The sequence below is a fragment of the Coregonus lavaretus genome, assembly GCF_964263955.1.
Source record: "Coregonus lavaretus genome assembly, chromosome: 34".
Taxonomy (NCBI): Eukaryota; Metazoa; Chordata; class Actinopteri; order Salmoniformes; family Salmonidae; genus Coregonus; species Coregonus lavaretus.
In genome coordinates, this window is record NC_140021.1 from 21,786,679 (window position 1) to 21,799,603 (window position 12,925).

At 41.2% G+C, this 12,925-nt stretch overlaps 1 protein-coding gene across 1 annotated transcript in view; it reads left to right on the top strand.

The window, feature by feature from the left end:
• Positions 1-3,859: 3,859 nt before the first annotated feature.
• The window catches only part of waca (WW domain containing adaptor with coiled-coil a), a 43,095-nt gene continuing 34,029 nt past the window's right edge, over positions 3,860-12,925 (top strand). Inside the window, exons 1-3 of the mRNA XM_084152286.1 lie at positions 3,860-4,069; positions 4,255-4,288; positions 5,122-5,314. Of these exons, the coding sequence (XP_084008412.1) occupies positions 4,029-4,069; positions 4,255-4,288; positions 5,122-5,314 (268 nt within the window). The 5' untranslated portion in view covers positions 3,860-4,028. The remainder of the gene's footprint in view (positions 4,070-4,254; positions 4,289-5,121; positions 5,315-12,925) is intronic.

A 12,925-nucleotide genomic window follows, 5' to 3' on the forward strand; every position in this document is an offset into this window, starting at 1 on the left:
GGAAATATAAAAAACAAGCTACATTTATTCATTAAAGGCTTGAAGTTTAGATTTGCTTGTTTGAAACAGGTTTACAGTAAAACACATTGACACAAGTACACAAATGGCTTCTAACTCTTTACTTTCACTGGATGGCTCAATCACTTTCTAAAGTGCTACAGTGCTTTCACAGACTTTAGTTGTTGCTGACTGTGTCCACAACTGACAAGAAACAGTGACAAAAAAAACTGTTTTGTACTTTTTTTCCAAACAAAACTGTAGGGTGATTTCAATAAACTACTTGGACCCCTAAAGACTCTCTCTACAAACACAAACTAGTCTAGTTGTGTATGTTATTGCTTCTTTATTAGGCTTTTCAATCATGAAAGTGTAATGATGCAACATCATGTAGAAATGTTTTCACTCCTGTTAAATGTATGATGATTGTCTTAACCAATTAAGCATTAAGCATTGCATGAGTCTACAATCAGCTTGTTCCCAAAATTAATCAACAAAGAGAGCTCCATACTGTGGCCTCCTGACCCATAGTCGAAATGCATTGTGCAGCAAAGTGCTGATGCACATAGCTTATTTTGTCCATGGTCTTTAGACTCTCTCTTCATTCTGACCATGCTCATATGTAAATGATCATACCTCCACCAATCTGTTCAAACTAGGATATATTTATTTCTCAGGAGATTGACTTTACAGGCAGCATCAGACAGGTTGCTTGAAGAGCCTGATAGTACTGTGCATCTCTCTCATGATGCCTCCTCCCTCCTTTGTCAGCTAGTTGTGTCACGACTTCGGCCGAGGCTGCCTCCCCTCCTTCTTCGGGCAGGCTTCGGCGTTCGTCGTCACCGGAGTACTAACCACCTCCGCCCCAATCATCGTCACAATTGTCTTGTCAATCACACACACCTGGTTCTATTCCCCTAATTAGTCTGTGTATACGTGTTCCCTCTGCCCCCTTGTCCTTGTGGGTGATTGTTTGTTGTGGAGGTTAGTGAAGCTCGGTGGAGGTCGTGTATTTTGTATCGACGTATTTTCCCGTGTGCCTTGTATTTTCCAGTGCACCTGTTTTGTGCCCTGGAGTGTGTTTGACGCATTTCTGTGTAAACCTGTATTTTTCGGATTAAAGCCTGTTTCTGTGATTTACCCTCCTGCGCCTGACTCCTTCAACACCACCTTATCACAAGTTGAGTGGGGGACGTGAGGCTTATGGGGTCACATATGAGTGACCCTATGTGCCAAATGACACGGAATACAAGGAGTGGAATAGCTGAACAGAGACTGGCAACCAGGCTATATCAGACCTGGGTTTCTTAATGAAATGGAAAGGAGAGATTTTATTTGATTTATTAGGATCCCCATTACCCACACATAACGAAAAAGACATTACAGATAAAATACTTTACAATTTGTATACATTTAAAAATGTTAACATGTAGTGTGTGTGTCTGTGCATCTATCAGTTACACATACATGTCAGTACATACACCAACAAGAAGGTCACATGGGGGAGAGGCATTGTGCCGTAAGGTGTCCCTTTGTTTGTTTTTTGAAACCAGGTTTGCTGTTCACTTGCGTTATATAAGATGGAAGGGAGTTCCATGCACTCATGGCTCTGTATAATACTGTATGTTTCCTTTAATTTGTTCTGGACCCGGGTACTGTGAAAAGACCCCTGGTGGCATGTCTGGTGGGGTAAGTGTGTGTGTCAGTGATGTGTGTAAATTGACTATGCAAACAATTTGGAATTTCCAACACATGAATGTTTCTTATAAAAACAAGAACTGACATAGTCAGTCTTTCCTCAACTCTTAGCCAAGATAGACTGGCATGCATATTATTAATATTAGCCCTCTGATTACAATGAAAAGCAAGACGTGCCGCTCTGTTCTAGGCCAGCTGCAGCTTAACTAGGTATTTCTTTGCTGCACTTGACCATATGACTGCACAATAATCAAGATAAGATCAAATTAGAGCCTGCAGGACTTGGTTTGTGGAGTGTGGTGTAAAAAGAATCAGAGCATCTCTTTATTACGGACATACCTCTCCTCATCTTTACAACCATCGAATCCATATGTTTTGACCATGAAAGTTTACAATCTAAGGTAACACCAAATAATTTAGTATCCTCAACTGGTTCAACAGCCACACCCTTCATTACCAGATTCAGCTGAGGTCTAGAACTAAGGGAATGATTTGTACCAAATACAATGCTCTTAGTTTTAGAGATGTTCAGGACCAGTTTATTACTGGCCACCCATTCCAGAACAGACTGCAACTCTTTGTTAAGGGTAACAGTGACTTCATTAGCTGTGATTGCTGATGCGTATGTACATGTAGTTGAATCATCAGCATACACGGACACACATGCTTTGTTTAATGCCAGTGGCAGGTCATTGGTAAAAATAGAAAAGAGTAGAGAGCCTAGAGAGCTGCCCTGCAGTACACCACATTTTACATGTTTGACATTAGAGAAGCTTCCATTAAAGAAAATCCTCTGAGATATATTAGATAGATACAGTAGCTCTGAATCCACGATATGGCAGAGGTTGTAAAGCCATAACACATACGTTTTCTCAACAACAGGTTATGATCAATAATATCAAAAGCTGCACTGAAATCTAACAGTAAAGCTTCCACAACCTTCTTATTATCAATTTCTTTCAACCAGTCATCAGTAATTTGTGTTAGATAAGCATGCGGAAAGTCTGTTGTTAATTTGTTTACAAAGAAATAGCATTGTATTTGGACAAATACAATGTTTTGCTAAGAGCAGTTTACTAAGAGCTGTCAGCAAGCTGATAGGTCTGCTGTTAGAACCAGTAAAGGCCGCTTTACCACTTTTTTTTGGCTTCCCTCCAGGCCTGAGGACAAAGACTTTCCTCTAGGCTCAGATTAAAGATATGACAGATAGAAGTGGCTATAGAGTCAGCTACCATCGTCAGTAGCTTTCCATCTAAGTTGTCAGTGCCAGGAGGTTTGTCATTATAGATCAATAACAATAATTTTTCCACCTCTCCCACACTAATTTTACAAAATTCTAACTTGCAATGTTTTTCTTTCATTATTAATTTTTTTATGCATGAGTATGATGGCTCATTTTTCGTTGTTGGCATTTCATGTCTAAGTTTGCCAACTTTGCCAATTAAGTAGTCATTAAAATAATACGCAACATCAAATGGTTTTGTGATGAATAAACCATCTGATTCGATGAAAGATGGAGTTGAATTTGTCTTTCTGCCCATCATTTCATTTAAAGTAAGCCAGTGTTTTTTCCATCATTCTTTATATTATTGATCTTGGCTTCATAATACAGTTCCTTCTTCTTTTTGTTGAGTTTAGTCACACAATTTCTCTATTTGCAGTAAGTCAGCCAGTCAGATGTGCAGCCAGACTTATTAGCCACTCCTTTTGCCCCATCTCTTTCAACCATACAGTCCTCAGCAATCCATAGAAGTACAGTAAACAACATGCTGTACAATAGGTCACAATATTTGTCAATGCACTTCCACAAATATCCACCAAGTGTCACAAGCTATCCACAATCGAAAAAGGAAGATTTTGTTTTAAGTAGATACTCGAATTACTAGACATCAACTCCTTTGAAAGAGTGTATTTGTGACCAAAAGTGACAGAAGTACCGGTAGCTAATATTTTTGGTGCATGAAAATGCCACTGAAGTGTGCTGTTCTAAAGTGGTCCTTGTTGTGCCTCTGAGCAATTTTGTAGTGTGTCTCGAAATAACATCCGAAACCGGATGATGGCGGCCGAGTTTAGTTAGCCCCACGGTGTCCCGGATGTAGTGGTGGGAGGGAAGCGGGTGGTTTGCAGCCTGAGCTTCGCTTTTCGGTAGATAGGGGCAGTTGGTGAATGCGAGTGGGAGATGGACCGTGAGCCCTCTTCTGATTAGCGAAGCCGAAGAGCGCCTCAAAATAATCAGAACTATATAAATAATAGACGAGAACGGGTTGCTGAAACAAAAACATATAATTTAGTCCATCTTTCACATCCACTCCACACACACTAACACGGCATTGATGGTAATGTATGCAAGGAAACAACCGAGACTCAGCGATGGGTAAATAGCTCCTAACGTTACTTCTATTCAGATTTTCCTTCTCAGCTTTGACAATCCGCCATTTTTATTGAAACCAAAATAAGTAGACATTTATGGCAGATATTCAGCTGTTGCAGACTATTGGGACAGTTTTTTTGCATTGATGTTTGAGTTCTCATCCTTACAACCTGTTTCTTTATTTTTAGGTGCAACGACCGAAGGGATTCACAGCCGTACCAGGTACTTGTTAGTTAATGTTAGCTAGCAACAAATAAGATTAAAATGGATACTCTAGTGCAGGCTTCCTGAGCAGTACAGGCCTCAGTGCGGAAAATAAATCGAAAAGTAGCCTTTGAATTTGAACAAAAAACAATGCTCTGTTTGTTCACATAATTATGACCGGCAGATCGAACTTTGCCTTATAAACACATTTACTAGCGAGTTTGATTGAAGTTCAGTTAGCCTGTTAGCTAGAATTCCGGCCTATTCGTAACATGTCACAGCTCGCGCGATATAAGACCAAAGATCAGAAGTACGACAAATACATGTAACTAAACAACGTACAGTTACCAATTTGTACAGCCATATAAATTAGTTTTTCTGTACAATTTAATAATTATACCTAGCTAGCCATTATATGGTAAGACAGAAAGCACTTGAATTAGCTACCTAACTACCACGGACCTATTGATTTCATTTGGTGGATTTCAAAATGTGGCGTTTAACCCAGCATTTAGTTTATAATTTCATGCGCAGGGTTTAGTTAATCTATTTCCCATCCATCGAGCCAATATAATAGCTTGTGACGTACTACAAACACAGCTGATCTAGCTACAAGATTAAGTCACGACTTTTTTGAATTTGCAAGACATAAACACTTTTTAATGGCAATGGTATTTGGGCACATTATTTATTGGCTAGCTAGCCTACGTGCTATGCAACTTGTAATGGTAGCACATTCACAGATAGTCAGACGTCTAGATTCCGCTCGAGCCGTTCTAATCGAGCATTGCTCTGAACCGATTGAAGTTCGAGAATCTAACGTTATTGATGTCTTTGATTTGTGTTTTCAGACTCTCAAATACTCGTCGAAGAGTCACCCCGGTGGTGATCATCGCCATGACAAGATGCGAGACACCGCAGATGCCACTCCTCCATGTAAAATGTTTCGGCGATCTGACAGTCCTGACAACAAACCCATCGACAGCACGGGGCATGGCAGGGCAAAGGCAGTCCACACGCACCGGGCCAGAGAGAGAGATGGAGGTGAGAAATCAATCTAAAAAGATCTTGATCAAAACAAACCAACTACTTAAAGTAGCTAACCACCAGTGTCTGACTTAGTTTCTCCCTAGGCTAATTTTACTACTGAGTTGTATGCAGCATTAATATGTTAAGCTGGACGATATAGCCTAGGATGATATCGCCTAGGCCTTAGCAGAAATACTGCATTGTTGCTAATACAACAACAGTAGGCCTACTTTCTCTCATTAGGTTGGCTTTATGGATCTGAAGCACAAGGCAACAGCTAGGACTTGTAAGACTGAGAAGTAGTGTTTCGTCACATGCCTTAAATATATCTTTAATAGTTTGGTGTGGTTAATTTGGCAAACATTGTTGTGATTCTAGTGGGCAGATAGCAAGGACACATTTCTCAAACGGTTGAATGACACTTATTTGCCTTCTGCATTGTCAAACAGTAGTCGAATGGTACTATTTAGGATAGGGAAGACTTGACAACGTTCTGAGTGCTGTGACGAAACTAGACAATCATGTCATGAAAGCTAGTTGGCAAACGCCAACTCTGTAAAGTGCATCTCCTTGAACTTGCGCTTCAGTTTGTAAATGCACAATATTCTATGAATAGTTCTGTCAACTATTTGCTTATATTTGGATGAATTCTCAAGCACAGGTAGCCTTTGTAAACATTTCCCTAACTGCTACTCTTTCATAGTAATATTCTTTTGAGAATAGTATTCAAACACACCAACTTTGGACACTTGGCTGTGACATAACAGAATTATAGTGTGCACCCCTTCATTTCCCATTGTTATACTTCTTCTGGTTTGCATCTGGTTAACTCTAGCTGTGCATCATTCTTTTATACATCTTCATATTATTTAGGCTAATTTACGGGTACTGTGCTAGCCTATTTCTTGGCTTAGGTCACTTTATCCAAAATGTCTGCTCTTTCCCGCTACCCTGACTGGAAATCTGTCGTTGTTTGTCTTCTATACCAACAATGAGCATGGCTTAACCTAACGAGACATGTATGAACAGTGAAAGACCAGTGTATAGATTATATTATTTTTATCAATATCTAGGAGGGGTGTAACAGTTCACCAAACCCATGGTTTGGTACGTTTTGGGGTCACGTTTCGGTACAGCGGGAAAATGAAATTTCCAACAGTTACCTTGGTAAATATGTTTATTTAAGAAAATACAAAGTGTTGTTATTCCTGATTCCTTATATGATCATGAGGCCTATAATGCCTGATGAGAGCACAATCAGGAATAACAACACTTGTATTTTCTTAAATGAAAACACACCATTACTCAACACTGAAATCAAGTGCAATATACATGTGAAATCAATACATAAACATGGCTCAGACGTTGTATAGGCCTATGCTATAATGTTTTCTTAGAAAGACAAAAATATGCACGCTTGTGTGACTCTTAAAGGGTCCGTGTCTGTAGCTGGGTACTTCTCATTTTCCACTGTGGGGTAATGGGATGGGCTATCAGTGTTAAGTAGCCCTGGAGGTCCATCCATCTGTAGTAAGGGCAACACAGGGTGCATTGGCCAATTCATTGACAACTTTGGCTTTATATTTTTAGTCATTTAGCAGACGCTCTTATCCAGAGCGACTTACAATTAGTGAGTGCATACATTTTTCATACTGGCCCACCGTGGGAAACGAACCCACAACCCTTGCGTTGCAAGCGCCATGCTCTACCAACTGAGCTACAGGAGCGGGTACTAGCTGTTTGCTGAAATGGGTGCGAGAGGGCAAAGTTCGTAACGTGGCTCAAGCACTTTCACGAGGTGTTGAAACCCCCCATTCTTCTCCAGCACTGAGAATGGGCGCATATCCGTGGCTATAAACGTACCTATCACTCTTGTAATTTCTTAAACCTGGTCAGAATCAGCTGCGAAGGGCTGCTTGAATGCAGAGGGGAGAAGGTATTTTTTTTTTGCGTTTCAGTCTTGCGCCGGTGGTAGGAATACTGGGTCGATGTCGGCGTAAGTGTGTCAACATGTTTGAGGTGTTGGCAGCTGCAGAGGCTATTTTCGTTGAGCAGTGGCGACATACTCTCTGTCCATCGCCGTTGAAACCAAAATGTTCCTAAACTGGAGATTTTAAACGATGATGGAGAATCTTCTTGGTTTATCGACCGCACCACTCACCATCGTACAGAACTAGTTCCCTGCTGTGCCTCACAAAAGGACAGTTTGAAATGCACCAATTAAGATTATAATTTTTATTACAACCTGCTCTAGTCTGTTTTTTTCAGATCAGATTTACTCGAGGCCTCGAGGCATAGCCTATAGTCCTAGTGTGTTTATATAGTAAATCTTTTTTTATGTATTCATTCGGTTTCACAGTGTGGACCGAACCGATGTCCCTGTACTGAATTGTTCTGTACGAATATGTGTGCCTTTTACACTCCTAATATCTAGCCAAACATCTGTGGCACATAGTCTATATTTCACAGTGACAAAGGCTGCATTTACACAGGCAGCCCAATTCTGATATTTTTTCTCACTAATTGGTCTTTTGACCAATCAGATCAGCGCTGAAAAAGATCTGATTTGAAAATATCTGATATTATTGGTCAAAAGACGAAATAGTGGGAAAAATATCAAAATTGGCCTGCCTTTGTAAATGCAGCCAAAGGGACATCTGGGCCCGTATTCATCAAACGTGTCAGAGTAGGAATGCTGGTCTAGGATCAGGTCCCTCCTGTCCATGTAATCTTAGTCATTATAGTCTAAAAGGCAAAACTGCAGCACCCCTACTCTGAGAGAGAGAGAGAGGTCGAGAGAGAGAGAGAGGTCGAGAGAGAGAGAGAGGTCGAGAGAGAGAGAGAGGTCGAGAGAGAGAGAGAGAGAGGTCGAGAGAGAGAGAGAGAGAGAGAGAGGTCGAGAGATCGAGAGAGAGAGGTCGAGAGATCGAGAGAGAGAGAGGTCGAGAGAGAGAGAGAGAGGTCGAGAGAGAGAGAGAGAGGTCGAGAGAGAGAGAGAGAATCAGCACTAAAAAGCCTGCCTAATTACAGTTGAAGTCGGAAGTTTACATACACCTTAGCCAAATACATTTAAACTCAGTTTTTCAGAATTCCTGACATTTAATCCTAGTCAAAATTCCCTGTCTTAGGTCAGTTAGGATCACCACTTTATTTTAAGAATGTGAAATGTCAGAATAATAGTACAGAGAATGATTTATTTAAGCTTTTATTTATTTCATCACATTCCCAGTTGGGCAGAAGTTTACATACACTCGATTAGTATTTGGTAGCATTGCCTTTCAATTGTTTAACTTGGGTCAAACGTTTCGGGTAGCTTCCCACAATAAGTTGGGTGAATTTTGGCCCATTCCTCCTGACAGAGCTGGTGTAACTGAGTCAGGTTTGTAGGCCTCCTTGCTCACACACACTTTTTCAGTTCTGCCCACACATTTTCTATAGGATTGAGGTCAGGGCTTTGTGATGGCCACTCCAATACCTTGACTTTGTTGTCCTTAAGCTTTGGTACAACTTTGGAAGTACAGTGGAGGAAAAAAGTATTTAGTCAGCCACCAATTGTGCAAGTTCTTCCACTTAAAAAGATGAGAGAGGCCTGTAATTTCCATCATAGGTACACGCCAACTATGACAGACAAAATGAGATTTTTTCCCCAGAAAATCACATTGTAGGATTTTTAATGAATTTATTTGCAAATTATGGTGGAAAATAAGTATTTGGTCAATAACAAAAGTTTCTCAATACTTTGTTATATACCCTTTGTTGGCAATGTCAAACGTTTTCTGTAAGTCATAACAAGGTTTTCACACACTGTTGCTGGTATTTTGGCCCATTCCTCCATGCAGATCTCCTCTAGAGCAGTGATGTTTTGGGGCTGTCGCTGGGCAACACGGACTTTCAACTCCCTCCAAAGATTTTCTATAGGGTTGAGATCTGGAGACTGGCTAGGCCACTCCAGGACCTTGAAATGCTTCTTACGAAGCCACTCCTTCGTTGCCCGGGCGGTGTGTTTGGGATCATTGTCATGCTGAAAGACCCAGCCACGTTTCATCTTCAATGCCCTTGCTGATGGAAGGAGGTTTTCACTCAAAATCTCACGATACATGGCCCCATTCATTCTTTCCTTTACACGGATCAGTCGTCCTGGTCCCTTTGCAGAAAAACAGCCCCAAAGCATGACGTTTCCACCCCCATGCTTCACAGTAGGTATGGTGTTCTTTGGATGCAACTCAGCATTCTTTGTCCTCCAAACACGACGAGTTGAGTTTTTACCAAAAAGTTCTATTTTGGTTTCATCTGACCACATGACATTCTCCCAATCCTCTTCTAGATCATCCAAATGCACTCTAGCAAACTTCAGACGGGCCTGGACATGTACTGGCTTAAGCAGGGGGACATGTCTTGCACTGCGTAGTGTGTTACTGATGGTAGGCTTTGTTACTTTGGTCCCAGCTCTTTGCAGGTCATTCACAAGGTCCCCCCGTGTGGTTCTGGGATTTTTGCTTACCGTTCTTGTGATCATTTTGACCCCACGGGGTGAGATCTTGCGTGGAGCCCCAGATCGAGGGAGATTATCAGTGGTCTTGTATGTCTTCCATTTCCTAATAATTGTTCCCTCAGTTGATTTCTTCAAACCAAGCTGCTTACCTATTGCAGATTCCGTCTTCCCAGCCTGGTGCAGGTCTACAATTTTGTTTCTGGTGTCTTTTGACAGCTCTTTGGTCTTGGCCATAGTGGAGTTTGGAGTGTGACTGTTTGAGGTTGTGGACAGGTGTCATTAATGCAGGTAACGAGTGGAGGACAGAGGAGCCTCTTAAAGAAGAAGTTACAGGTCTGTGAGAGCCAGAAATCTTGCTTGTTTGTAGGTGACCAAATACTTATTTTCCACCATAATTTGCAAATAAATTCATTAAAAATCCTACAATGTGAATTTCTGGAATTTTTTTCCTCAATTTGTCTGTCATAGTTGACGTGTACCTATGATGAAAATTACAGGCCTCTCATCTTTTTAAGTGGGAGAACTTGCACAATTGGTGGCTGACTAAATACTTTTTCCCCCCACTGTATGCTTTGGGTCATTGTCCATTTGGAAGACCCATTTGCGACCAATCTTTCACTTCCTGACTGATGTCTTGAGATGTTGCTTCAATATATCCACATAATTTTCCTTCCTCATGATGCCATCTATTTTGTGAAGTGCACCAGTCCCTCCTGCAGCAAAGCACCCCCACAGCATGATGCTGCCACCCCCGTGCTTCACGGTTGGGATGGTGTTCTTTGGCTTGCAATCAACCCCCTTTTTCCTCCAAACATAACGATGGTCATTATGGCCAAACAGTTCTATTTTTGTTTCATCAGACCAGAGGACATTTCTCCAAAAAGTACGATCTTTGTCCCCATGTGCAGTTGCAAACCGTAGTCTGGCTTTTTTATGGCGGTTTTGGAGCAGTGGCTTCTTCCTTGCTGAGCGGCCTTTCAGGTTATGTCGATATAGGACTATTTTTACTGTGGATATAGATACTTTTGTAGCTGTTTCCACCAGCATCTTCACAAGGTCCTTTCCTGTTGTTCTGGGATTGATTTGCACTTTTCACACCAAAGTACGTTCATCTCTAGGAGACAGAACGCGTCTCCTTCCTGAGCGGTATGACAGCTGCGTGGTCCCATGGTGTTTATACTTGCATACTATTGTTTGTACAGATGAACGTGGTACCTTCAGGCGTTTAAAAATTGCTCCCAAGGATGAACCAGACTTGTGGAGGTGTACAATAATTTTTCTGAGGTCTTGGCTGATTTCTTTTGATTTTCCCAAGATGTCAAGCAAAGAGGCACTGAGTTTGAAGGTAGTCCTTGAAATACATCCACAGGTACACCCCCAATTGACTAAAATTATGTCAATTAGCCAATCAGAAGCTTCTAAAGCCATGACATCATTTTCTGGAATTTTCCAAGCTTTTTAAATGCACCGTCAACTTAGTATATGTAAACTTCTGACCCACTGGAATTGTGATACAGTGAATTATAAGTGAAATAATCTATCTGTAAACAATTGTTGGAAAAATTACTTGTGATTTTTTAATTTAATTTTAGTCATTTAGCAGACGCTCTTATCCAGAGCGACTTAGTTAGTGAGTGCATACATTTTACATTTGTCATGCACAAAGTAGATGTCCTAACCGACTTGCCATAACCATAGTTTGTTAACAAGACATTTGTGGAGTGGTTGAAAATGACTCCAACCTAAGTGTATGCAAACTTCCGACTTCAACTGTACATATGATTAAATGCATGACCATGGTGGACTCAACGTTGTATTTAATCTAGGTAAAACATGCCTCTGATATACAAGCTCAGCCTATGATATACTCACTTCACTCCCAAGAACCCTTGTAACTCACTAGACCGACATGTTGTGAGAACTCTTTTTTTATGGGGAGTTATTTTGACAAGTGCTAGGAAATGGCAGTGAATTTTATGAATCGATTTGCTTTAGTTTTGACACGTTAGTTAAATGATACATACGTTCTTTCCCCCCTTTCCAGCAGTGTTTCGCTGTTGGTAGTAGCTAACTAGCATTCATCCCATACTATGTGTTGTAATGTTGCTAGGTAGCCAATATGTGACGGCAGCTGGCTTTGCTAATGTTGCTAGCTAACTAGCAAGATATTGAAGAATTCACCCTCACCATGCAGTAGCTAATGTTATCCCATACTCGTGCCAGCCAGATTCTGAGCCATGTATTAGCTTGCTGACGTTAGCTAGCTAGCTAAACGGTTAGCGTTGTCATTAGCATAACAAGCTAGCTTAATTCTTACCTTGCTTGCCATGCATTGGCTATTAGCTAGCTAGCTAACTAAGCAAACCAGACGACAGGTTTGATATGATCTAGCTAGCTAGCTTTCAATATGACCTGGCCAGCTAAAATTCCTGCTAGCTTGTTTCAACTGTGATTTGCTAGCATTTGAGGGATGACTGTAAAAATGAATGACGGATCCAGCTATGGTGGTAATTTTTGTAATGTCTGACTACTGCAGTACCGCTTGTCCATGTGCTATCTAAAAGCAACAAGCCAAGACAAGCTAGCTAAACGTTGTCAGCATCCAGCAGTGTTCAGCTTGGAGGTTGTATAGTAACAGCGTCACCAGCCCTAATTCTAATCGAGCACTGGCCCGGGTTTCCCTCGACCCAACTCGAATTTGAGAATTCCATTCGAGACAGCTTGAAATTGACCCTAATTTTAAGTGCCATATGTTCTGCTGTTGATGGCGCTATTTCTGCTTCCGATGGCGATTTTCTATACAGGATTTGCCCCAGTGTTTTACTTAAAAGGCACAGACTTTAATTTTTCCATCTGTGCGGGCTGGCACTCGTGTCTCACTGGGCAATAGCTCGGGCTGACCTACTCTCTCTTGGCACCGAAGCCAGACCACTGGTACTTTTCAGCCAGCATTTACATAACAATGGCTGACTGTGAACTTTTAACACCTTCTTACAAAGCAAATGTTTTGATTATGTAGAGGTTGTTGATTCTGCACTTCACAAGTGTACACTGTCAGCCCTAGCTATGGAAACACAATTTCCCTAATATAACATGGGTATATACCAAGGGGACTCCAACAGGTAGATCGAGCT